General features: G+C 48.6%; 1 protein-coding gene across 5 annotated transcripts in view; it reads left to right on the forward strand.

The window, feature by feature from the left end:
* LOC137339899 (cytosolic purine 5'-nucleotidase) overlaps positions 1-27,193 on the forward strand; it is a 143,761-nt gene that overhangs the window by 83,136 nt on the left and 33,432 nt on the right. For all 5 annotated transcript variants that reach the window (XM_068001947.1, XM_068001948.1, XM_068001945.1 and 2 more), the window contains 13 exons: positions 844-961; positions 1,750-1,845; positions 3,047-3,138; positions 4,037-4,094; positions 6,080-6,173; positions 7,964-8,017; positions 9,415-9,498; positions 13,357-13,398; positions 17,511-17,618; positions 20,675-20,741; positions 21,637-21,807; positions 22,788-22,839; positions 23,247-23,307. In XM_068001947.1, coding sequence (XP_067858048.1) covers positions 844-961; positions 1,750-1,845; positions 3,047-3,138; positions 4,037-4,094; positions 6,080-6,173; positions 7,964-8,017; positions 9,415-9,498; positions 13,357-13,398; positions 17,511-17,618; positions 20,675-20,741; positions 21,637-21,807; positions 22,788-22,839; positions 23,247-23,307 — 1,097 coding nt within the window. The remainder of the gene's footprint in view (positions 1-843; positions 962-1,749; positions 1,846-3,046; positions 3,139-4,036; positions 4,095-6,079; positions 6,174-7,963; positions 8,018-9,414; positions 9,499-13,356; positions 13,399-17,510; positions 17,619-20,674; positions 20,742-21,636; positions 21,808-22,787; positions 22,840-23,246; positions 23,308-27,193) is intronic.

Genomic DNA, 27,193 nt, shown 5'->3' on the forward strand with positions numbered 1-27,193 from the left:
TGGGGCAATACCTTGAATGTGATATCTGTGTCTGTTTATATTGGAGAAACCACCCAGCTCTGTACTGTTTAATACAACATGAATCCCAAAGCACCCACCCGTACAGAGGCAGAATCACCACTTCTGTGGTCTGGGCTAGCGCAATTATTCCAAAGTCCTGGAGATCATTGTAGAGTACCAATGTGCAGTACCGAATCCCACCATGAGGGATAGCTAGTGTGAATAACTGTGTGTGCACTGGGGCTGGTGTCAGTGCTTCTGTGCAGTCTGTTGGATTTGTGTTTGCATTTGTACGATCCATCCCCTTCACATCTGGCGATTGCAGCTGTACTGTACATGCACTTCACATCTGCTGATTGTAACTACGGTACAGGTGCTTCACATCTGCCGATTGTAACTACAGTGCATGCGCGTCACATCTGGTGATTTTAACTGTACGGTACGTGTGCTTCATATCTGGCAATGGCAGCTGTATGGTACATGTGCTTCACATCTGGCAATTGTAGCTGTATTTACACGCGCTTCACATTTGGCAATTGTAGCTGTATGGTACACGCGCTTCACATCTGGCAATTGTAGCTGTATGGTACACGCGCTTCACATCTGGCAATTGTAGCTGTATGGTACACGCGCTTCACATCTGGCAATTGTAGCTGTATGGTACACGCGTTTCACATCTGGCAATTGTAGCTGTATGGTACACGCGCTTCACATCTGGCGATTGTAGCTGTATGGTACACGCGCTTCACATCTGGCAATTGTAGCTGTATGGTACACGCGCTTCACATCTGGCGATTGTGGCTGTGCAGAAGCTCCTTAAACATTCTTCTCTCTTTGACCCAGTGTACAAGTCTCCGGAATATGAGGCTCTGGGCTTTGATCTGACCGTCGAACGCTTGATCTCCATCGGGTATCCTCAGGAGCTATGCAACTTTGTCTATGATCCCATTTTCCCTACCAGGTAGGAGCATGAGTGGGAGAAAGGGAGGGAGGGGTAATTACTGGCTATCAGGAGGAGAGAGTTCTGTAGATTTATAAAAGAAAAAATCTCACTGACCGAAAGAGCAGTCTGTGCAGCACAGTGTTAACCAGATATTGAAAGTGTGCAGTACAGGCTTTTTATTTGTTCTCGGGATGTGGGCAGTGCAGGTAAGTTCAGCATACTGTTTAAAATGTCAAGTGTTATAGAGGAGGTAAAGTACTGTAGGAATCTCAGCACGGAGAGCATTGTTTGCAGTCATTACCTTGTGATTCTGCCAGGTCAGTCATGAGGGCCCATGTGACACAGGTAACACACATTCCGGCAGTTTCATGGTCACTTTTACCATGAATAATAAATTCAATTTCACAACTTCCCATGGTGGGATTTGAACTCGTGACCTCTGGGCTGCCAGTCCAGCACTGTACCCTTCAGCTAGCTGAAGTGTGACTGTATTTTAGGGAGGGACAAATGTGAGAATGGAAGCTATAAGAAGACATGGCAATGCTCTTAAAGGGACAGGCACCTGATTTAGGAACAAAACCATTTCCCCTGTGGATATGGAAGGTTAGTGGAGTCTTTGATGCTCCACTCACTAGGAGCATTCACCAAACTGTCTAGAACTATAAACAGGGTGTTGAATAAGGTAACTAAACAAGGTAATGGCTCATTTTCCTTGGGTGATTGGTTGCATCAGTGTGTGGTGATAGACTTTAGACAGTGCAACACTGTGAATATTGAAAAAGTTTGTTTTGCTATTAATTGCGCAGGGGCCTAATTTTTGACACATCATACGGGAACTTGCTGAAGGTCGATGCCTACGGGAACATCTTGGTCTGTGCCCATGGGTTCAACTTCATGAAGGGGTGAGTGTGACGAGTGTCTGTTGGTTCCTCCTGTGATAGAGTGCGTGCTGTACCGTAAGCTTTGATCTAACTTCCTGTGGCAGGCTGGGCCAGTCTGTAATCACTGGCCTGTGCTTTGTGTTAGTTTATTACTGCCCCAGTCAGCTGATCAGTTCTACATTGCAGTGTAAATGAGATTAGCAAATTTAAAACTTGCAACCCCTTCTGGTTGACCATCATTTCGGTTTCTCAAGCTTTCACCTCTGTTCACACGGTGTTCTATCTCTGACTCCCTGTGTTTCCTAGATCTAAGGTTTTTACCTGTAATACTTTCCCCTCTCTCTCTCACGTATATACTCTGAGGGCCTACCTACTTTGTTTATAGGATGTGGTCTCTCAGTCATTCCCCCTGTGTGTATTGAGGTTCCTGGCTGACAGCTCAATCTTAAACACCATAGGGACTCCCTGATCAAAGGGCAGGCTCCAAACACAGTCCCCAGTGAGAGGGGCAGTGTGTGGACAGGGTAAGAGCTCTGTCCACTGTGCCCAGTGAGAGGGGCAGTGTGTATGGACAGGGTAAGGGCTCTGTCCACTGTGCCCAGTGAGAGGGGCAGTGTGTGCTGCTGTGGAGGGGGGCTCTGGGCTGGTCTCTAACACTCCCCGGGTGAGGTACTGGAGGTGTACCGGCTCTTCGCTTGTGGGGGGCCACGTGGGAGATTTTTCAACTGATGAATTGAAAAGATTGCAGAAGGATATTTCACACCTTGATAAAATGTGTTGGTTTAAATACATTCCACACCCTCCCCAATTAATATTTGTCTTGATACACTAAATACATTTAATAAACTTAGTGATGACACTGTTTCACAAATGTGTGCCATTACAGCTGTAGGAATTTCTTAACTGTGAGCCAGCAATTCTGAGCTCTGGACTGGGAGAGGTGCAGCCTAAGTTTGCATTAGTGGCTGGATGTTGTGGGTGAATGGCAGAAATAGAAGGCTGGAGCTGATGGTGTTTCCCCAGCCCGTTCCTACTTGCCCATCTTGTATACGTGCTGTTCATGGCCCATCCTGGGCTAACGTCCTGTTGTGTGTGGTGCCAGGCAGAGAGCCAGGAGCCTGGTTGTTGAGCTGGTGTAGATAAAACACACTATGGTGAGGGAGGGCCGTGGTTTGGTGCTAACAGATAACAATGTTACATGACGTGTGTGTGATTCGTGCAGCCCTGAAACAAGGGAGCAGTATCCAAACAAATTTATTCAGCGGGATGATACCGAGCGTTTCTACATCCTCAACACCCTCTTCAATCTGCCAGGTAGGTTCCTCGTTTCTCATGTAGGGGGAGGGGAGGAGGAGTTGGACACGGTGAGGGAAACGGGGAGAAATGTAATCTTTGTCAGTTGGAGTGAAACAAAATCACTGCCCTGGTGGGGGAGGATATGATAGTTATTGAGGTCATTGGTTGGCAATTTCAAAGAAACATGATTGGAATCATGGAATGTGATCCCCAAAACATACAAAAATGCTGCAATCCTAGGTAAAGTGGAATATGACTTCAGGTCACTTTAAAGCAGTGGCCCTAATTAGAAACCAGTGCAATCCCAGCTTGCAGCCCCTGAAATTGTGGGGTAAATGCCAGGATCCTGTTGGACCCTCGGATTATGTCTTGTGGGAGTACGTACTGCAAAGTGGCACAGCTGCTGTTTAATATTTCACAAACTGCTCAGTGCTGGATCAGTCAGACAGATGATGGCAGTTCTGTATTCAGGCGCTGGTACAGACTTCCTTTAGGTAGACAGCTGTATCATTCTTGGGTCGGCGTGCATTTGTCCCTTGCAACACACTGTACTGCAGCTGAGAGGCTTCAGTCAGCAGCACCCTGATCCGCTGTTGGGAAGTATGTGGGTGCCCTGGAGGGACACGCTATCCTTTAGCGATTGGGGGGCTGTCCCATGTCTTGTGTTCTCTGGCACGGTGCTTTGACAAGTCGCTGATCCGAGCTGCTTTCTCATTGTTTCTGTTCCATGGTGACAAAGGTTGTGAAAATCTTCTCCTGTCTTGTTGCCGAGCCACTGCTTGCTCGACACTTACAGTATTTCACCCCTTGCGTTCCTTGGTGACGGGTGTCGCTGTTTTTTATTGTAACCCAGCCGGTTAGGTGCTAAGGGTGTCTGATTCTCGTTTGTTTCTCACTGCTATCTTTCCCTCCGCAGAGACCTACCTGCTTGCTTGCCTGGTTGATTTTTTCACCAACTGCTCCCGATACACAAGGTAAGCATCTGTCTGCTCACAGGGACAAGCCCACACCAACTGGATGCAGCTCTGTAATCTCTGGCACTGTAACCCCCGGACGCAGTGCTGTAACCCCTGGATGCAGCACTGTATTTGACTAGGTGTGCTAGGGCTCCTCACATTCACGCATCCCTGATATCTCCTGTATTTACATTAGATAACTCCTCAGTGTAATTACATTGTGCACTTTGTGATGGACTAATCATGGAATGTGTCCACCCACTTAATCTCCTCCCACAGCCCATGTACACTCTCCCCTATCACAGACTCTACCCACCCATTTAATCTCCATATGTGCACATCTGATCCCCAAAGGTAAGTGAGCAAATCTTCAAAACATTTGTCCACCTCACATCTTCACCATTCATCACTGGCCTGCTGGTCCGACCTGAGTAGCATGGAGCCCATTGTGTCCCCTGGAGTATTTCATGATCTGTGAGAACCTATAATTGCCCCATTTCCAGTCAGATATTTATGCAACTCCTTTTTGAAGGTGTGATATGAGAGCATTGGTTGATTTTTACCGAGTCTGTTCCTTCACATACCCAGTATTCCATGTATTGCTGACATTGGGACCAATGAACACGATCCTGTATATTGGAAATTTAAGCTCAAAGAATAGTTACGGAGTGGTCTGAAGTTGAACAGGCTGTTTGAGTTTTATGGCTTATTCCTGCTTTCCTATCTCCAATCTCACTTATGGTTTGTGAATTTTGTACTCGTGTTCTGTGCTTACACATACAGTGTCTGTGCCTCTCACCAATTTATAGGCCTCTCTTGTATGCCCCTCAATCTTACCTCCAATGAAAATAAGTTCGGTTCTGAGAGTCTCCTTGTAACATGAGCCTTAAATCGCAGACTCATCATTATTGCTCTTCTCTGAACCCTGTCAATGTCCTCCTGAAGGTAGAGAGCCCGAAACGTCTCTCACTGTCTGGAATCTGCCCCCACCCCCAGTGAGCCAGTGCACACAGACAATCCAAATGTGACCATGGCTGATGGGCTGCTGGGAACACAGGGCAGTTGTCTGCGGAAAGCAATTGCTCGTACTTGTACGTGTGGACTGTAGGTTGGACTGCTTTTAAGGAGCTTTGTTCGATTGGGGTCAGAGTGAAATATCAGAGCTTCATTTCCTCAGAGTTTTAACCTGTGATTGGCTGCCTCTCTCTATCTCAATGGAGTCCATGATGAAGCAGGTTGTCCAGGGTTTAGTAATGGAATCTGGTGCTGGTCCAGGGTTTAGTAATGGAATCTGGTGCTGGTCCAGGGTTTAGTAATGGAATCTGGTGCTGGTCCAGGGTTTAGTAATGGAATCTGGTGCTGGTCCAGGGTTTAGTAATGGAATCTGGTGCTGGTCCAGGGTTTAGTAATGGAATCTGGTGCTGGTCCAGGGTTTAGTAATGGAATCTGGTGCTGGTCCAGGGTTTAGTAATGGAATCTGGTGCTGGTCCAGGGTTTAGTAATGGAATCTGGTGCTGGTCCAGGGTTTAGTAATGGAATCTGGTGCTGGTCCAGGGTTTAGTAATGGAATCTGGTGCTGGTCCAGGGTTTAGTAATGGAATCTGGTGCTGGTCCAGGGTTTAGTAATGGAATCTGGTGCTGGTCCAGGGTTTAGTAATGGAATCTGGTGCTGGTCCAGGGTTTAGTAATGGAATCTGGTGCTGGTCTAGGGTTTAGTAATGGAATCTGGTGCTGGTCCAGGGTTTAGTAATGGAATCTGGTGCTGGTCCAGGGTTTAGTAATGGAATCTGGTGCTGGTCCAGGGTTTAGTAATGGAATCTGGTGCTGGTCCAGGGTTTAGTAATGGAATCTGGTGCTGGTCCAGGGTTTAGTAATGGAATCTGGTGCTGGTCCAGGGTTTAGTAATGGAATCTGGTGCTGGTCCATTCTCTCCTCTTATCGTTCACTGTTCCCTTGCTGGTGTTGGAGGGGAGTTTGCCTGATATGATGCTCTTTGCTCACAGCTGTGAAACAGGATTTAAAGATGGCGATCTCTTCATGTCCTTCAAGAGTATGTTCCAGGATGTGCGGGACGCTGTTGACTGGGTCCACTATAAGGTAATTAGTCTGGTTTAAGAATAGACTTTTGAATTCTATTAAGTATCTAGTGGGTGTGAAGTTGATGTGTGGACCAGAATTCATGAACTGCAGGGACTCCTCTCCCTGAATGAGACAGGTATGAATGGCATTGATTTAAATACAGGGACCTTAAAACTCGATCAAATCACCACTTACTCATGGCCTTGTACCTGCTGTTGGTGAATTGGAGGCATTGGTCCACACTGAGGGAGGGGCCACCCCCACAGCATCTGTCCACAATAGCTGGGCAGGTTTATGATGCTGTCCCCGGTCTTGCCCGCCCCCCCCGCCCCAAATCACACGACAGACTTGTTAACAATTGCTGACAGAGATTTCCCAGGTTTCCACCTCTTCTCTCCTAAAGGCTGAAGGCTGCTGCTTGTTACGGTTCTGAACCATTGGCTGCCCTGCACTCTCCCCAAACTGGCTGCTGTTCATTCATCAGCCCAGACACTGAGTGCCCACTACTGGACTATTTAGAACAACACAGCCGTGCCCACCCTTGTCCTCCCCTGATGTGTGCAAACACACACACACACACACACACACACACACACACACAGTCTCCCACACTCTCATTTGTGCACGTATGCATGCACTTTTGCACGTATGCTCACACACGCTGTTTCACACGCACACACACACACTCACAGATGCATATATTAGTCTCACATTGATGTACACATTGGGCCAGATTTTGTGGAAAAAGTAATGGTGTTGAATGGTGCCACTGTTACCAATGCACAAACCAGCCAGATACTCCGTGAATTGCGAATCAGCACATGTTGCTTGCCGATTTGCGCTGCTCCACCGCTGGCTTCACGAAAACAGCATCTCGTGCTTAACCTCCCTGTGATTTTCATGAAGTTGCTGTATCTGAACATTAATTGCTCACTGAACTCACGACAGAAAATTAAGTCTACTAATTAACAGTGTAAGCACCCTTTCAATGAAGGGATAATTGTTAATGACTGCCAATCAACCTCTCTTTCCCAGAAAGTGAACAACTATAAGTGTGGAATCTCATTCCTTCAGGTTGTGAATTGTTTTAGATTTTAAAAATGTTAAATTTTAAATTTAATTTTTTTTTTCTTACTTTTCCTTTGTCTTTTTTTCTCTCTTAATCCAATCTTCTGTCACTCTATTTATTTCTCTTTCTGCTGTAACCATTCTACGGTTCTATTCTATGATTCTGTACCTAATTTGACTCTAATTCACCCTCCTTCTCCGTCATTCCTCTGTTTATTTCTCCATCCTTAAATCTCATTGATTAAGGAGATACCCTCTTTGTCCTGTTGTTCACCAAGGTCCCAAATGCCCTGCTACCCTCGCTGCACTGTTATCAGCTCGCACTTCCAGCAGCTGGCAAAACATTTTAAAATGTAAATGTGTACGAACAAGTCTAACTATCGGGCACAGTGCACGGTGCTCCAGCAACACCTGGCCCATTCACTCTCACACATGCAGAAACACAATCAAATGCTGCCATCAAGTGATGCAAAGGTGAACTGCAGCATTTAGGAATACTACAGGAATTCAAGCAGATTATGTCCCAGCAATCTTTATAACCAAAGAGAATGATTACTTCTGCCACATCCAGCAGCAGAATCCAATGTTGAACGGTTTTATAAATCACATCCGTCTACAATAAAATCAATCTGTAGGTTATAGTGGTGCTTTCTGCACACACATGAATGAGTGGCTCACCTGGGAGGTTATGGGGTAAGAGTAGACTGTAGGACTCATGTTCTGACTCTGATTTTATTTAGGGATCTTTGAAAGAGAAGACTTTGGAAAACCTGGTGGCCTATGTTGTTAAAGAGGTAAGTTAGTGCATGCGGTGTGCGGTGTGCGCGCGCTGTGGGTGTGCGGTGTGCGCGCGCTGTGGGTGTGCGGTGTGCGCGCGCTGTGGGTGTGCGGTGTGCGCGCGCTGTGGGTGTGCGGTGTGCGCGCGCTGTGGGTGTGCGGTGTGCGCGCTGTGGGTGTGCGGTGTGCGCGCGCTGTGGGCACGCTATGTGCGGTGTGCGCGCTGTGGGTGCGCGGTGTGCGCGCTGTGGGTGTTTAAAGTCTCTGGAAGTGGATCATTAGAGGCCCCACCAGCCATGATGGGATCAGCATTTTTCTGATCAAGGGCGGGTATGGTTCATGGTAGTTTCCAGAGGCGGGGGAGAGAAGAGACAGGGTGGAACTGGTCTAAGGCTCTCTCACTGGTGCACCTATTGACCAATAGCAGTGGCCTGTAGTTATAGCCCGCTCAACTGTATCACAGTCTTAAATAAGGGGAGATACACAACTTACTGAGAGGGTATCCATCACCTCGAATCTGGTTTTTGAGGAAATTCAGGTGAGAAAAGGCCATTCAGCCGATCCAGTCCAGAGCCAGTGTATGGTAATTCTCTCCCACACCACCCTCATTGTTTTTCCAGGGGAGGCTGGGAAGACCATGAATTGAGCCAGACAGTTAATCTACCGATAACCCTTTCCCAACAGATGTTGATCCAGCTCCTTTTAAAAGTGCAGTTCACCCTGAATCAACTCCCTTCTGTGGCAGTCAGTTCTTCATTGATTATCCTCCCTAATCTTGCTCAGGGCTTGTCAATGTTGTACTTTTATAATGTTTAGGCACGGCGCGGAAGGCAGCCCCCTCCCATGCAGCCGCCCCCTCCCGTGCCAGTCATATCATAGCAGGAGAGTGCTATCCAAAATGGCTGCTCCATGGCTATGTCTAAACAGCAGTTTTAAAGCAATAGGAAGGGTGACAGTAATTGTGCATATATCTGCTTATAACATTTTAAATTATGTGTCTCTACTATACAATAAATTTATTTCCCTTTTAAGGACAGTGATTTGAGCAGGAACAAGGCACCTTTCTTAATTCATCACCCCCACCTACCCGTCTTCTCACCACATCCACCAATCCCTTATCTCTTCCCTGAAAGACATCTAATTGCCTCTGGCTCCAATCACACTGCCCACCTGCATATCCTTCCCTGGGAACTTATTCCACAACTTGATTGCCTCTGGGTGAGAGAAGCTCCTGGACTGGAGGCTGATGGTGATGTATGATGCAGGAGTCTGAGGGAGCAGTGGAAATGAAGCATGTAGCTCCATTCTGGTGCGTGTTGGCAGCAGGGCAGTGTTGCAGGGAGCTGGTGGTGTTTGCGTATCCAGTAGATGTGAAGCGAATTCCATTTGATGTTGTGCTTTATTTCCCTTTCAGCCGAAACTCTCGCTGCTGCTGAGCCGAATGAATGAAGTCGGCAAGGTGTTTCTGGTCACAAACAGCGATTACACCTACACCAATGTGAGTATCTGCTCACTCTGAGCTTTTGTAAACCCTGAGAGTGAGATCAGTGAGTGCAGCGGAGCGCTGACACAGGAGCGAGGGTGTGGCTCTGCCCCTGCCTTATCTCCACATGCGAGTCTCAGTTACAGGCTGTGTGTCTGGTGAGGGAGGGCTAGGATTTCACATGGAATAAGAGTGGATACAGGTTGGGGCTCCTCCTTGCAAAGAGGGAGTGTGCTTCAAGTTTCTTAAATACAGTTCTTTCGTTCAAAGGTTTCATGTTTCCCATGCTTGTTCCCTTTGAAGGAGCAACTGCTCCTTTTAGAATCATGGAAAGATCACAGCACAGAAGGAGGCTATTCGGCCCATTGAGTCCGTGCCGGTTCTGTTCAAGAGCAATCCAGCTAATCCCACTCCCCCACCCTGTTTCCTGTAGCCCTGCAATTTTTTTCCTTTCAAGTACTTATCCAGTTCCCTTTTGAAGGCCATGATTGAATCTGCCTCCACCACCCCCTCGGGCAGTGCATTCCAGATCATAACCACTCGCTGTGTAAAAAAGTTTTCCCTCATGTTACCTTTGGTTCTTTTGCCAATCACCTTAAATCTATGTCCTCTGGTTCTTGAACCTTCTGCCAATGGGAACAGTTTCTCTCTATCTACTCTGTCTAGACCCTTCATGATTTTGAATACCTCTATCAAATCTCCTCGCAACCGTCTCTGTTCCAAGGAGAACAACCCCAGCTTCTCCAGTCTATCCATGTAACTAAAGTCCCTAATTCCTGGAATCATTCTAGTAAATCTCTTCTGCACCCTCTCTAAGGCCTTCACATCCTTCCTAAAGTGCGGTGCCCAGAACTGGACACAATACTCCAGTTGTGATCGAACCAGTGTTTTATAAAGGTTCATCATGACTTCCTTGCTTTTGTACTCTGTGCCTCTATTTATAAAGCCCAGGATCCCGTATGCTTTTTTAACCGCTTTCTCAACCTGCCCTGCCACTTTCAACGATTTGTGCACATATACCCCCAGATCTCTCTGTTCCTGTACCCCTTTTAGAGTTGTACCCTCTAGTTTATATTGCCTCTCCTCGTTCTTCCTACCAAAATGTATCACTTCGCATTTTTCTGCATTAAATTTCATCTGCCACGTGTCCGCCCATTCCACCAGCCTGTCTATATCCTCTTGAAGTCTATCACTATCCTCCTCACTGTTCACTACCCTTCCAAGTTTTGTGTCATCTGCATATTTTGAAGTTGTGCCCTGTACACCCAAGTCCAAGTCATTAATATATATCAAGAAAAGCAGTGGTCCCAGCACCGACCCCTGGGGAACACCACTGTACACCTCCCTCCAGTCCGAAAAACAACCGTTCACCACTACTCTCTGCTTCCTGTCACTTAGCCAATTCTGTATCCATGTTGCTACTGCCCCCTTTATTCCATGGGCTTCAATCTTGATGACCAACCTATTATGTGGCACATTATCATATGCCTTTTGAAAGTCCATATACACCGCATCAACTGCATTGCCCTCATCTACCCTCTCTGTTACCTCATTAACTAACTTGATAAAGAGTTTTTTGAACATGATTTGCGTTTAACAAATCCGTGCTGGCTTTCCCTAATCAATCCACACTTGTCTAAGTGACTGCGAATTCTGTCCCGGATTATTGTTTCTAAAAGTTTCCTCACCACCGAGGTTAAACTGACTGGCCTGTAGTTGCTGGGTTTATCCTTACATCCTTTTTTGAACAAGGGTGTCACATTTGCAATTCTCCAGTCCTCTGGCACCACTCCCGTATCTAAGGATATTTGGAAGATACCATCGCAATTTCCACCCTTACTTCCCTCAGCAACCTAGGATGCATCCCATCCGGGCCGGGTGACTTATCTACTTTAAATACAGCTAGCCTTTCCAGTACCTCCTCTTTATCAATTTTTAGCCTATCCAGTATCTCAACTACATTTTCCTTTTACTGAGACTCTGGCAGCATCTTCTTCCTTGGTAACGACAGATGTAAAGTACTCATTTAATTCCTCGGACATGCCCTGTGCCTTCATGAATAGATCTCCTTACAAATACAAGGTTCATAATACAGTAGTGAACCAAGCTGAATACAGAAAGTACAGAGGTAATGTAAAAAAGGGAATAAGAGGGGCAAAGAGAGAATATCAGAAAGGTTAATGGCTAACATAAAAGGGCACCCAAAGTCTTTTATAAACATCTAACTAGGAAAAGGGTAGTCAAAGGAAGGGTGGGACTGATTAGGGACAAAAAAGATCATCTTGTACAGACAGAGGGCATGGCTGAGGTACTAAATGAATACTTCTCATCCATCTTCATTAGAGAAGAGGATGCTGCCATTGTAGCTCTGGCATGGTGCAGTCCATTAATAGCTAGGTCACAGGATGGGAAAATATAACATCCCAGATTAAACTCAACGGCATAGTATGCAAGGTCACATTTACACACTCAGCTGTGTGGGTTCAGTGACAGCTGAGTGTGTAAATGTGACCTTGCATACTAACCGTGTGGGTTTAGTAACAGCTGAGTGTGTAAATATGATGTTACACACTAACTGTCTGGGTTCAGTGACTGTAAATTTGACTCTACACACTAACCGTATGGGTTCAATTACAGCTGAGAGGGGGTAGGAATACAGAGTAAGCAAGTCTTGTTGTAGTTGTACAGGGCTTTGGTGAGACCACTGTGTATAGTTTTGGTCTCCTTACCTAAGGAAGGATAAACTTGCCTTGGAGGTGGTGCAATAAAGGTTCATGATTGATTCCTGGGATGAGAGGATTGTCCTATGAGGAGAGATTGAGTAAAATGGGCCTATACTCTCTGGAGTTTAGAAGAATGAGAGGTGATCTCATTGAAACATAAGATTCTGAGAGGGCTTGACAGGGTAGATGCTGGGAGGCTGTTTCCTCTGGCTGGAGAGTCTAGAACTAGGGGGCACAGTCTCAGGATAATGGGTCAGCCATTTAGAAACATAGAAAATAGGAGCAAGAGTAGGCCATTTGGCCCGTCGGGCCTGCTCCGCCATTCAAAATGATCATGGCTGATCGTCTAACTCAGTACCCTGTTCCCGCTTTTCCCCCATATCCCTTGATCCCTTTAGCATTAAGAAATATATCTATCTCCTTCTTGAATACATCTAATGACTTGGCCTCCACTGCCTTCTGTGGTAGAGAATTCCACAGGTTCACCACCCTCTGAGTGAAGAAATTTCTCCTCATCTCACTTCTAAATGGCATACCCCGTATCCTGAGACTGTGACCCCTGGTTCTGGACTCCCCATCCATCGGGAACATCCTCCCTGCATCTAGTCTGTCTAGTCCTGTGATAATTTTATATGTTTCGATGAGATCACCTCTCATTCTTCTAAACTCGTGTGAATATAGGCCTAGTCAACCCAATCTCTCCTCAAACATCAGTCCTGAGTTAGGACTGCGATGAGGAGGAATTTCTTCACTCAGAGGGTTGTGAATCTTTGGAATTCTTTACCCCAAAGGGCTGTGGGTGCTGAGTCATTGAGTATATTCAAGATTGAGATCGATAGATTTCTGGACTCGAGGGGAATCAAGGGATATGGGGATCGGGCGGGAAAGTGGAGTTGAGGTTGAAGATCAGCCATGATCTGATTAAATGGCGGAGCAGGCTCGAGGGGCCGTATGGCCTTCTCCTGCTCCTATTTCTTATGTTCTTATGAGAGGGTGTAAATGTGACCCTACACACTAGCCGTGAGGATTCAGTGACAGCTGAGTGTGTAAATGTTCCCACCCGCCTTTTACAAAGCTTTGACCTTCAGTATTTTCTCCAATCCCAGGCTGTGTTGCTGATGATTCCAGTGACGCTCTCTTTATTTTACAGAAAATCATGTCGTACATGTTTGACTTTGCGCATGGTCCCAAGGTAGGTGGTCTGCGTCTGTGCGATTGTGGCAGGGAAATGGGAGAGGAAATCTGTCAACAGAATGGGGTGATGAGTAGGAATAACAATTATTGTTCTAGGATATTATAATTACCCACTCAATGACTGGGATAGGGAGGGAGTTAATGGAGAAAAGGGAATAGAATTCCTAAATATGTGCAGGACTCCTTCCTCAATCAGTATGTTTGTATGAGTACAAGGAGAGAGGTGTTGCTTGATGTAGTTATGAGTTACTAAATAGTTCAGGTAGATTAGTTAAATGTGGGAGAGCACCTTGGGAGTAGTGACCACAATATGATGATGTTCATGGGCCAAATAGAAAGAGGGAAAAGTTAGTCCAAAGAAAAGGGCATCGGATTGGATTTGGGCATGTTTTAGAAAGGTGAGGAGTGAGCTGAGCCGAGGGGGAAGGAGAAACTGGCACTGGACTGTCGGACAACAGTGGGATATTTATAAAAAGTTGATTGCAAAGGCACAGAATAAATATATACCATTTAAAAAAAATAGACTGCCTTCAAATTACAGAATGCTGTGGAAGGAGGAAGGAGGAAGCCTCCGAAAGCTTGTGAATTTAAAATAAAATTGCTGGACTATAACTTGGTGTTGTAAAATTGTTTACAGTGGATAAAGAGGTTAGAAACAAACTAAAATTGAAGAGGATATACTCATACCAGAGGTATGATAAAAATAAGAGAGAATATGAGAAAATAGGAACAAAGTCAAGAAAGGGATAAGGAAATCAAAGAGGGAGAATGAGGACAGAATCTGAGAGTATTAAATAGAACAGTAAAGTATTCTAAAATCTATCAGTAAAAAGAGAATTGTTAAACGTGAGCTGGGACCCTGGGGGAGAGGGTAGTGAGTTAGTAGAGGATAAACAGAAATTGGAGCGAATATTTAAAAAGGACTTTGTGTTAACAAAAGAAATGGATATTGGGGAGGGGGTAAAAGAAAAGTGAGATGAGAGATATTATATTGAATAAAGGAAAGGAGGACGAAGCAGCGGGTCCTGACCGGATACATCCGAGGATTCTGAGGGAAGTGGGCGAAGAAGTAGCGGAGGTGCTAGAAATGATATTTCAGAGTTCTGTTGAGCATGGATGTGAGCTGGAGGACTGGGGATGACCAATATAATACCTATCTTCAAAAAAGGAGGCAGAGCTAACCTGGGATTCACAGGCTTGTTAGTTTAACATCTGTGGGAGGGGCAAGTTTGTTGTCTTTAAAGATGGAATGACCTGAATATCTAGATGAAGAGAAAATAATTAGAAGCAGCCAACACTGATTTCAGAAAGGAAGATCATACTTAACAAATCTGGTGGAGTTCTTTGAGGCAGTGATGGATATGGTGAATGGGGAAGTGCAGTGGATGTGGTTTACATGGACATTCAGAAAGCCTTTGACAAGATACCACACAGGAGACAACTGGGGAAGATTAAAGGGTATGGAAATAGGGGGAGGGTAGCAAATTGGATTAAAAACTGGTTAGAAGGGAGGAAGCAAAGCGTTGGAGTTCAGGGCAGTTTCTCAAGACTGGTTGGAAGCAGGTGGTGGTGTCCCAGAGTTCAGTCCTGAGCCACTTCTGTTCACTGCGTGCATCAATGACTTGGATATAGGCCTAGAGGGAGTGGTGTCCAACTTTGTAGATGAAACCAAAATAGGAGTAAATAATTCTGTGGGCCAAAGGAAGCTGCAAAGGGGATATCGATAAGATGGGGGAATGGGGCAAAAAGTGGCCGATGGAATTCAATGTCAGTAAATGTGAGGTGGAACATTTTGGTAAAACAAAATAAAAGCAATAATTATACTTTGAAAAGGTGATGTATAAGAGCAGATGGGTTTGGGGGTTCAGGCTCACAAGAAGGATAAAGCCAGAGAAAAGCTAATGGAATACTGGGTTTTATTTGCAAGAGGTACAGAATATTAAAGTCCTGATGAACTAGTGAATCTATATAACCTTGTAAGACCACAGTTGGGGTACTGTGAGCAGTTTTGGGCTCCACGCTATAGGAAGGTTGTTGAGGCAATAGAGAGGGTACAGTGAGATTCACTAAAATGCTGCCTGGTATGAGGAAATAGAAATATAGAATCATAGAAAGGTTACAGCACTCTCCTGCCCTATCCCTGTAGCCCTGCAAATTTTTTCCTTTCAATTGGAAAATTGGGGCTGTTTTTGTTAGAACAGAGATTACAGGGTATTTTGATAGTGGTGTTTAAAATTACGAAGAGATTGGACAGAGTAGATGGAAACAGAATGTTTCCAGTGATTGAGGGGGTCTACACATGAGTCATTGAATATATTCAAGACCGAGGATCAATATATTTTTGGACTCGAGGGGAATCAAGGGATATGGGGATCGGGCGGGAAAATGGAATTGAGGTTGAAGATCAGCCATGATCTGATTGAATGGTGGAGCAGGATCGAGGGGCCGTATGGCCTACTCCTGCTCCTACTTCTTATGTCCTTAGAACGAGGGGTCATTGATATAAGATTAAATGTAAGAGATTTAGGACAGAGAGCTGGAGAAATTTTTTTACAGTGTGTTGTGAGACTGTGGAATGTACAAGTGGAGTTAGTGATTGAAGCAGAGAACATGTCAAAGTTTAAGAATCGGTTAGATAGGTGATTGCAGGAAAGGGGATAAAGGGATCTGGGAACATGAGATAAAGATACTGTTCATGTGGAGGATAAACCCCAACATGGACTGGTGGGGCCGAATGGCCTGTTTGTGTGTGTAATTCTATATGTACACACAGCTGTGTCTGTATAATGGGCACACAGTGCAGTGGGTACTGTCTGTCTGTTCTACACACTGCAGTGCCTGTGTAATGTATGCACAGTGCATTGATTTTTATGCTTGTGCATTCACCTCTGGTGATACCTTACCCAAATGAGGCTGAGAATCCTTCCCTACTGAGTGAAGCTGGTGCATTTTTGATCCAGGGCAGTTTTCCTGTCAGCAGGCATTAAGACCGTTTGTATTGTACAGTGTGCTCCTGAGACATGCAGTCAGCTGAGGCAGATATCTGTACGGCATCAACCTTCTCTCGCTGCCTCCATGTGTGCCTGTTTCTTGCATTCCCTCTCTCCCTCCCCCTCTCTGCCCATCTGTCTCTCTCTCTCCCCCTCCTCCCTCCATCCATCCTCTCTCCCCCTCCTATCTCTCTCTCTCCCTCTCCTATCTCTCCCCCTCCTATCTCTCTCTCCCCCTCCTATCTCTCTCTCCCCTTCCCCATCCTCTCTCTCCCTCTCCCCGTCTCTCTCTCTGTCCCCCTCCCTATCCCCCTGTCTCTCTCTGTCCCCCTCCCTCTGCCCGTCTGTCTCTCTCTGTCCCCCTCCCTTTCCCCCTGTCTCTCTCTGTCCCCCTCCCTCTGCCCGTCTGTCTCTGTCCCCCTCCCTTTCCCCCTGTCTCTCTCTGTCCCCCTCCCTTTCCCCCTGTCTCTCTCTGTCCCCCTCCCTTTCCCCCTGTCTCTCTCTGTCCCCCTCCCTCTGCCCGTCTGTCTCTCCCTATCCCCCTGTCTCTCTCTGTCCCCCTCCCTATCCCCCTGTCTCTCTCTGTCCCCCTCCCTCTGCCCGTCTGTCTCTCTCTGTCCCCCTCCCTTTCCCCCTGTCTCTCTCTGTCCCCCTCCCTCTGCCCGTCTGTCTCTCTCTGTCCCCCTCCCTTTCCCCCTGTCTCTCTCTGTCCCCCTCCATCTGCCCGTCTGTCTCTCTCTGTCCCCCTCCCTATCCCCCTGTCTCTCTCTGTCCCCCTCCCTATCCCCGTCTCTCTCTGTCCCCCTCCCTCTGCCCGTCTGTCTCTCTCTGTCCCCCTCCCTTTCCCCCTGTCTCTCTCTGTCCCCCTCCCTCTGCCCGTCTGTCTCTCTCTGTCCCCCTCCCTTTCCCCCTGTCTCTCTCTGTCCCCCTCCCTGTGCCTGTCTGTCTCTGATGTGACTCCTGCCTCCTCTTTCAGTAATGCCAGTTACCTGAAGCGAGTCATTTCCCAGGTTTTCCACGCCTGTTCCTCCTCTTACCCCTTGGATATGGTGCAGACTGCGGCCTGTAATAAAACTGGCTGTGCTCGCAGTGCTTGCTGAATTGTTTTGTTTGGTTGTAGCCTGGCACTGCCCACCGTCCCTGGCACTCGTACTTCGACTTGGTTGTAGTGGATGCTCGGAAGCCGTTGTTTTTCAGTGAGGGGACGGTTCTGCGACAAGTCGACACGGTGAGTAGGATTAGTGCTCGAGATTAAAGCTCAGCTCCTTATTTTGGCGGGGGCTGGGGGTGCGAGAAAGAATGAGTAGCCTCAGGAGTGCAGACTGTAGCATTAGGATAGGGATCAGAGACTCTACAAAGGGGTCGGACTCCGGAACAGCACCACCTGCACGTTCCCCTCCAAGTCACACACCATCCCGACTTGGAAATATATCGCCGTTCCTTCATCGTCGCTGGGTCAAAATCTTGGAACTCCCTTCCTAACAGCACTGTGGGAGAACCTTCACCACACGGACTGCAGCGGTTCAAGAAGGCGGCTCACCACCACCTTCTCAAGGGCAATTAGGGATGGGCAATAAATGCTGGCCTTGCCAGCGACGCCCACATCCCATGAATGATTAAAAAAAAACCTTTATAAAACATTGGTTAGGCCTCAGCTGGAGTATTGTGTTCAATTCTGGGCACACACTTTTGGAAAGATGTCAAGGCCTTAGAGAAGCTGCAGAAGAGATTTACTGGATGAGGGAATGTGGAAAGACTGGAGAAGCTGGGATTGTTCTCCTTACAGCAGAGAAGGGTAAGGGGAGATTTAATAAAGAAGTTCAAAATCATGAAGTGCTTTACAGCCAATGAAGTACTTTTTAAGTGTGGTCACTCTTGTGTAGGGAACGGGGTGGCAAATATTGGCCAAGATACTGGGGAGAACTCCCCTGCTTTTCTTCGAATAGTGGCCGTGGGATCTTTTACGTCCACCTGAGAGGGCAGGCGGGGCCTCAGTTTGATGTCTCATCCGAAGGATGGCACCTCCGACAGCGTAGCGCTCCCTCAGTGCTGACCCTCTGACAGTGTAGCGCTCCCTCAGTGCTGACCCTCCGACAGTGCAGCGCTCCCTCAGTGCTGGCCCTCCGACAGTGCAGCGCTCCCTCAGTGCTGGCCCTCCGACAGTGCAGCGCTCCCTCAGTGCTGGCCCTCCGACAGTGCAGCGCTCCCTCAGTGCTGGCCCTCCGACAGTGCAGCGCTCCCTCAGTGCTGGCCCTCCGACAGTGCAGCGCTCCCTCAGTGCTGGCCCTCCGACAGTGCAGCGCTCCCTCAGTGCTGGCCCTCCGACAGTGCAGCGCTCCCTCAGTGCTGACCCTCCGACAGTGCAGCGCTCCCTCAGTGCTGGCCCTCCGACAGTGCAGCGCTCCCTCAGTGCTGGCCCTCCGACAGTGCAGCGCTCCCTCAGTGCTGGCCCTCCGACAGTGCAGCGCTCCCTCAGTGCTGGCCCTCCGACAGTGCAGCGCTCCCTCAGTGCTGGCCCTCCGACAGTGCAGCGCTCCCTCAGTGCTGGCCCTCCGACAGTGCAGCGCTCCCTCAGTGCTGGCCCTCCGACAGTGCAGCGCTCCCTCAGTGCTGGCCCTCCGACAGTGCAGCGCTCCCTCAGTGCTGGCCCTCCGACAGTGCAGCGCTCCCTCAGTGCTGGCCCTCCGACAGTGCAGCGCTCCCTCAGTGCTGGCCCTCCGACAGTGCAGCGCTCCCTCAGTGCTGGCCCTCCGACAGTGCAGCGCTCCCTCAGTGCTGGCCCTCCGACAGTGCAGCGCTCCCTCAGTGCTGGCCCTCCGACAGTGCAGCGCTCCCTCAGTGCTGGCCCTCCGACAGTGCAGCGCTCCCTCAGTGCTGGCCCTCCGACAGTGCAGCGCTCCCTCAGTGCTGGCCCTCCGACAGTGCAGCGCTCCCTCAGTGCTGGCCCTCCGACAGTGCAGCGCTCCCTCAGTGCTGGCCCTCCGACAGTGCAGCGCTCCCTCAGTGCTGGCACTGAAGTGTCAGCCTGAATTATGTGCTTAAGTCTCTGGAGTGAGACTTGAATCCACAACCTTCTGACTCAAACGAGAGTGCTACCCACTGAGACTCGGCTAAAACCGTGAATAAGGAGAAACTATTTCCACTGGCGGGAGGGTCAGTAACCAGAGGACACAGATTTAAGATCATTGACAAAAGAACCGGGGGGTGATTAGGAGAATTTATTTTTTACGCAGCGAGTTGTGATGATCTGGAATGCGCTGCCTGAAAGGGCGGTGGAAACAGATTCAATAATAACTTTCAAAAGGGAATTGGATAAATCCTTGTAAAGCAAAAATCTGCAGGGCTATGGGAAAAGAGCAGGGGAGTGGGACTAATTTCAAAGAGTCGGCACAGGCAAGGTGGGCCAAATGACCTCCTCCTGTGCAGTAATATGCTCTGATTTGGTGAATTAATACTGTGAAACTGACTGAATTCACCAAGTGTTGAGACTGATCTCCCACAGCCCGTTTCTGATAGTCTTTGACAAGTTGGGTTAATTACGGGAAGATATTTACATTCTGCAGTCGAGATGGTATGGGAGGGTTCAGGGGGAGGTGGAGGGTGGGTGGTCTGTGGTCGGGGGGGAAGGCGTGAGAGCGGGTTTGGGGGGAAGGGTGGAAGGTTGTGAGGGTGAGGGGACGGAGGGGAAGGGTGGATGGTTGTGCGGGTGAGGGGACGGAGGGGAAGGGTGGAACGTTGTGCAGGTGAGGGGACGGAGGGGAAGGGTGGAAGGTTGTGAGGGTGAGGGGACGGAGGGGAAGGGTGGATGGTTGTGAGGGTGAGGTGACGGAGGGGAAGGGTGGATGGTTGTGAGGGTGAGGGGACGGAGGGGAAGGGTGGATGGTTGTGTGGGTGAGGGGACGGAGGGGAAGGGTGGAAGGTTGTGAGGGTGAGGGGACGGAGGGGAAGGGTGGAAGGTTGTGAGGGTGAGGGGACGGAGGGGAAGGGTGGAAGGTTGTGAGGGTGAGGGGACGGAGGGGAAGGGTGGATGGTTGTGCGGGTGAGGGGACGGAGGGGAAGGGTGGAAGGTTGTGCGGGTGAGGGGACGGAGGGGAAGGGTGGAAGGTTGTGAGGGTGAGGTGACGGAGGGGAAGGGTGGAAGGTTGTGAGGGTGAGGGGACGGAGGGGAAGGGTGGAAGGTTGTGAGGGTGAGGGGACGGAGGGGAAGGGTGGAAGGTTGTGAGGGTGGGGGGAAGGAGAATTCCTACAGATATGAAATGTGCATTTCACTTTTTTTTTGTACAGGCAACTGGACACCTGAAGATTGGGACACACACGGGACCTCTGCAGCATGGGATCGTGTATTCGGGCGGTACGGTGCTAACGCAGTTTGTCTTCACTCCTCACTCCTCTCGCACAGGCAGGCTACCTGTTGCCTGACTTTGGTATGGCCACGGGAAGGGACCGAGGGGAGGGGTCATTTAGTCCCTGCACCAACCTGTGCCACATTGGCACCCTGTGTCCGGCCCACTCTGGGGCATTACTCTATTTTGCCAGAATTTGGAATCTATATGAAGCAGGCTGGGGTGGTGAGGCTAATTGCTGGACATCAAGGGCTGCCCTGAGATCAGCCAACTCAGCCTGGATCCATCAGTGTGACGGGAACTAGTCCCCGTGGAACTGCATCTCAACCAGGGGGTAGCTGTACCCCAAAAAGGAGCAAAATTGGTGAGAAAAACAATTAGTGGGTCACTGGGGAATTGAGACAGATTCTCCAGTCTCGAATCTTAATGGAAAGTGTGACCATGACTCTGAAGACCAGGGGCGGGGACGGTGAGGATCGGACCGGACCTGGGGGGTGGTGAAGGTGATGGTTGGATTGGGGCGGGGGGGGCAAAGGTTATCTTAAGGGTCTATATTGAAATTTTGAAAGAAAATGATGGAGTGAGCTGAGGGCACTGAAAGAGGGGAGAGCTGATCCTGTCGGGTGTGGGGTTAGTCACTGTGTCTGGATATACCCAGGGAAGCTGGTTTGTGGTCGTACTCCTGTGATTTTGGACAGTTTTCTTTAAGGATCTTTGAACAGTTGAATGTGACCACTGCTCCCATGGACTGTGACTTCCTTTAACTGTCTCTTCAGTGGACTCAGCATTGCCTCAAATCACTACGGAGATGTCTAGTCTAAACCCAGTAATGTCAGTATAAACCCTAAAGGTTAAAGGTGAAAGGGAGGAGGTCATGTCTGATTTTGTGGGGCTGTTTTTCAGGTTCCTCGGATATTATGGGCGACCTGTTGGGGGCGAAAGGCAAAGACATTCTGTACATCGGGGATCACATCTTTGGAGACATCCTGAAATCAAAGAAGCGACAGGGCTGGAGAACGTTCCTCGTGATCCCGGAACTTGCACAGGAGCTGCACGTCTGGACCGACAAGAGCAGTAAGTTTTGAAGTAGACTTCCGAGCAGTAACTGTTTTTTCCCCCCTCTCCTCAATTTCCCAGTTTCCTGAGAGCCGGATGCCAGGAAGATCAGGAGCCCATCTGCTGTCTGATTTCCTGCTTCAATTTTCTCTCGTGAGGTCAGTGACTCCTCGCTGGGGTTTGGTGCACTGGGCACCCTCCAGTACCTCACCCAGATCAATGCTCTTTGTGTGGCAGCAGGGCCAGTATCTCACTGGACACCAGGGTCAGGGTCAGGGCCAGTGTCTCACTGGACACCAGGGTCAGGGTCAGGGCCAGTGTCTCACTGGACACCAGGGTCAGGGTCAGGGCCAGTGTCTCACTGGACACCAGGGTCAGGGTCAGGGCCGGTGTCTCACTGGACACCAGGGTCAGGGTCAGGGCCAGTGTCTCACTGGACACCAGGGTCAGGGTCAGTGTCTCACTGGACACCAGGGTCAGGGTCAGGGCCAGTGTCTCACTGGACACCAGGGTCAGGGTCAGGGCCAGTGTCTCACTGGACACCAGGGTCAGGGTCAGGGTCAGTGTCTCACTGGACACCAGGGTCAGGGTCAGTGTCTCACTGGACACCAGGGTCAGGGTCAGGGTCCCACTGGGCATCAGGGTGAGGGTCCCAGTGGGCATCAGGGCCAGTGTCCCACTGGACACCAGGGTCAGGGTCCCACTGGACACCAGGGTCAGGGTCTCACTGGACACCAGGGTCAGGGTCAGGGCCAGTGACTCACTGGGCACCTGGGTCAGGGTCAGTGTCCCACTGGACACCAGGGTCAGGGTCAGGGCCAGTGACTCACTGGGCACCTGGGTCATGGTCAGTGTCCCACTGGACACCAGGGTCAGGGTCAGGGCCAGTGACTCACTGGGCACCTGGGTCATGGTCAGTGTCCCACTGGACACCAGGGTCAGGGCCAATTTTTTGTGTGTTCTGTGTATCCCAGCATTGATTCTTCTTTCTTTTCCAGCTTTGTTTGAGGAGTTGCAGAGTCTGGATGTGTTTCTGGCTGAACTGTACAAGTGAGTATCAGCTGGGACTGGGACCAGGAAGAGCAGGGTGAGAATAGAATTAAACCAGGCTAGTGGAAACTGATTCAAACAACTCATCAGCTCCACATTGGTTAGGAAAATAAATAGCAACATGGAAAGATTGCAGGGCATCTCTGAGATTCAGTCTGTGTTCCAGAACGTTAACCGAAACCCTCAATTAGATTTCAGTGTAACTCACTCCCGGGTATCCATTATTCTATATATAACCCCCCGAAACCTTCTGCCCTCTCATTCTGTTTCATGCTAATAGAATTTCCTGCTATGAATGAGTGAATGTTAACTCTGGGCAGTGAAAATGTTGTTTGCTTCCCCGACTGCTGATCTGAATTGAGTGGGCCACCGACTAATCTCCATTTCTGTTTGTTCCCTCTCCTCAGACACCTGGACAGCAGCAGTAACGAGCGGCCTGATATCAGCGCCATTCAGAGACGGATCAAGGTTAGGCAGAGCCTGACTATCGCTGCTTGTGTGTGTGGTGGGAGGTTCTCCCCTTTGGGTAAAGGTTCTGAGAGTCGAAATGTGGGTCCACAAAACCCCTAAGATCTGCAGTATAATTAGTATCACATCCTCTAAATAACGAGATTCGTGGGGGTGACATTGACAGGATTAACGGGTCGTCAGTCCTTCTCTTTCTCGCTGCCACTTGCTCTCTGCCTCTCAAATTCCCCTCAGCCTCCCCTTCCCACTGTCCTCTCCTGCTTCCCTCACACACTCCCTCACTATCTCCATCTCATGTTCACTTTCCTCCCACCCCCCACTCTTGGTCTCTCTCCCCTCGTTCCTTCACTCTTGTGCTTTCTCTCCCCCCCCCCCACCCCCCCGCCTTGCCCTACTAATGTCTGATACGAATTCCTTTTATATTCAGTGCCCCATCTATAAAACCCAGAATCCTATTTGCCTTTTTATAGCCTTTTCTCCCCATATTCTCACCTGTCAGGATTTATGTATCTGCACCCATTGATTTCACTGTTCCTCCAGTCTACGAATCTTACCACTTAAAGTATGTTTACATTCACTCTTCTTTTCCCAACATGCATTACTTCACATTCCTCTGCATTGAACTGTATCTGCCACCTACCTGCCCACCCTGCTGACCCATGGCTGTCCTGCAGTTTCCTACATTCTTCCTCATAGTTTGCCCTGCTGCCTAATGTGGTATTCACAAACTTCAATATCACTTCTCTTGTGTTGATGTCAAAATTGTTTATATAAACGGAAAACGAGAGGCCACAGCACTGACCCCTCGCCCCTCAGCGCTGACCCCTCGCCCCTCAGCGCTGACCCCTCGCCCCTCAGCGCTGACCCCTCGCCCCTCAGCGCTGACCCCTCGCCCCTCAGCGCTGACCCCTCGCCCCACAGCGCTGACCCCTCGCGCCACAGCACTGGCCCACATTGTGCCAATTTGAAAAAGCTGCTTTGTCCGCCCCCCCCCCAACCCGAGATTCCCCCGTGCCCCCACTATCCACATGGCTCCAATCTCTTCAATATCATGTGCTTTAACTTTTACAATAAGTCTGTTATGTGGCACGTTATTAACTGCCTTTTGAAAATCCACATTGACAAGAGTTCCATGTGGACTAGGACCAAGGAGATGATAGTTTCAGCCCCAGTGGGCTCCCACACTGACTACCTAGCACCTGACAACACCGCATGGCTCCATTTCCACTTCCGGTCAACCTCTCTTCCACCCGTAGCGTCCAGAGATAAACCATCTCCGCGCCCCTTAGCGTCCAGAGATAAACCATCTCCGCTCCCTGTAGCGTCCAGAGATAAACCATCTCCTCACCCTGTAATAATTGAATCGTAGAAAGTTACAGTATAGAGGGAGGCCATTCGGCCCATTGTGTCCGTGCCGGCCGATAAAGACATATCCAGCTTAATCCCACTTTCCAGCACTTGGTCCATAGCCCTGTAGGTCACGGCACTTCAAGTGCACAACCAAGTACTTTTTAAATGAGTTGAGGGTTTCTGCCTCTACCCCCTCTCAGGCAGTGAGTTCCAGACCCCCACCACCCTCTGGGTAAAAAATGTTTTCCTCAGCTCCCCTCTAATCCTTCTACCAATTACTTTAAATCTATGCCCCCTGGTTATTGACCTCTCTGCCAAGGGAAATAGGTCATAAGAACATAAGAAATAGGAGCAGGAGTAGGCCAATCGGCCCCTTGAGCCTGCTTCGCCATTCAATAAGATCATGGCTGATCTGATCCTAACCTCAAATCTAAATTCATGTCCAATTTCCTGCCCGCTCCCCGTAACCCCTAATTCCCTTTACTTCTAGGAAACTGTCTATTTCTGCTTTGAATTTATTTAATGATGTAGCTTCCACAGCTTCCTGGGGCAGCAAATTCCACAGACCTACTACCCTCTGAGTGAAGAAGTTTCCCCTCATCTCAGTTTTGAAAGAGCAGCCCCTTATTCTAAGATTATGCCCCCTTGTTCTAGTTTCACCCATCCTTGGGAACATCCTTACCGCATCCACCCGATCAAGCCCCTTCACAATCATAGAATCATAGAATCATAGAAGTTACAACATGGAAACAGGCCCTTCGGCCCAACATGTCCATGTCGCCCAGTTTATACCACTAAGCTAGTCCCAATTGCCTGCACTTGGCCCATATCCCTCTATACCCATCTTACCCATGTAACTGTCCAAATGCTTTTTAAAAGACAAAATTGTACCCGCCTCTACTACTGCCTCTGGCAGCTCGTTCCAGACACTCACCACCCTTTGAGTGAAAAAATTGCCCCTCTGGACCCTTTTGTATCTCTCCCCTCTCACCTTAAATCTATGCCCCCTCGTTATAGACTCTCCTACCTTTGGGAAAAGATTTTGACTATCTACCTTATCTATGCCCCTCATTATTTTATAGACTTCTATAAGATCACCCCTTAACCTCCTACTCTCCAGGGAAAAAAGTCCCAGTCTGTCTAACCTCTCCCTGTAAGTCAAACCATCAAGTCCCGGTAGCATCCTAGTAAATCTTTTCTGCACTCTTTCTAGTTTAATAATATCCTTTCTATAATAGGGTGACCAGAACTGTACACAGTACTCCAAGTGTGGCCTCACCAATGCCCTGTACAACTTCAACAAGACATCCCAACTCCTGCATTCAATGTTCTGACCAATGAAACCAAGCATGCCGAATGCCTTCTTCACCACCCTATCCACCTGTGACTCCACTTTCAAGGAGCTATGAATCTGTACTCCCAGATCTCTTTGTTCTATAACTCTCCCCAACGCCCTACCATTAACGGAGTAGGTCCTGGCCCGATTCGATCTACCAAAATGCATCACCTCACATTTATCTAAATTAAACTCCATCTGCCATTCATCGGCCCACTGGCCCAATTTATCAAGATCCCGTTGCAATCCTAGATAACCTTCTTCACTGTCCACAATGCCACCAATCTTGGTGTCATCTGCAAACTTACTAACCATGCCTCCTAAATTCTCATCCAAATCATTAATATAAATAACAAATAACAGCGGACCCAGCACCGATCCCTGAGGCACACCGCTGGACACAGGCATCCAGTTTGAAAAACAACCCTCTACAACCACCCTCTGTCTTCTGTCGTTAAGCCAATTTTGTATCCAATTGGCTACCTCACCTTGGATCCCATGAGATTTAACCTTATGTAACAACCTACCATGCGGTACCTTGTCAAATGCTTTGCTGAAGTCCATGTAGACCACGTCTACTGCACAGCCCTCATCTATCTTCTTGGTTAGCCCTTGAAAAAACTCAATCAAATACGTGAGACATGATTTTCCTCTCACAAAACCATGCTGACTGTTCCTAATCAGTCCCTGCCTCTCCAAATGCCTGTAGATCCTGTCCCTCAGAATACCCTCTAACAACTTACCCACTACAGATGTCAGGCTCACCGGTCTGTAGTTCCCAGGCTTTTCCCTGCCGCCCTTCTTAAACAAAGGCACAACATTTGCTACCCTCCAATCTTCAGGCACCTCACCTGTAGCGGTGGATGATTCAAATATCTCTGCTCGGGGACCCGCAATTTCCTCCCTAACCTCCCATAACGTCCTGGGATACATTTCATCAGGTCCCGGAGATTTATCTACCTTGATGCGCGTTAAGACTTCCAGCACCTCCCTCTCTGTAATATGTACACTCCTCAAGACATCACTATTTATTTCCCCAAGTTCCCTAACATCCATGCCTTTCTCAACCGTAAATACCGATGTGAAATATTCATTCAGGATCTCACCCATCTCTTGTGGTTCCGCACATAGATGACCTTGTTGATCCTTAAGAGGCCCTACTCTCTCCCTAGTTACCCTTTTGCCCTTTATGTATTTGTA

This window comes from Heptranchias perlo, chromosome 21 (genome assembly GCF_035084215.1).
Source record: "Heptranchias perlo isolate sHepPer1 chromosome 21, sHepPer1.hap1, whole genome shotgun sequence".
Classification (NCBI taxonomy): domain Eukaryota; kingdom Metazoa; phylum Chordata; class Chondrichthyes; order Hexanchiformes; family Hexanchidae; genus Heptranchias; species Heptranchias perlo.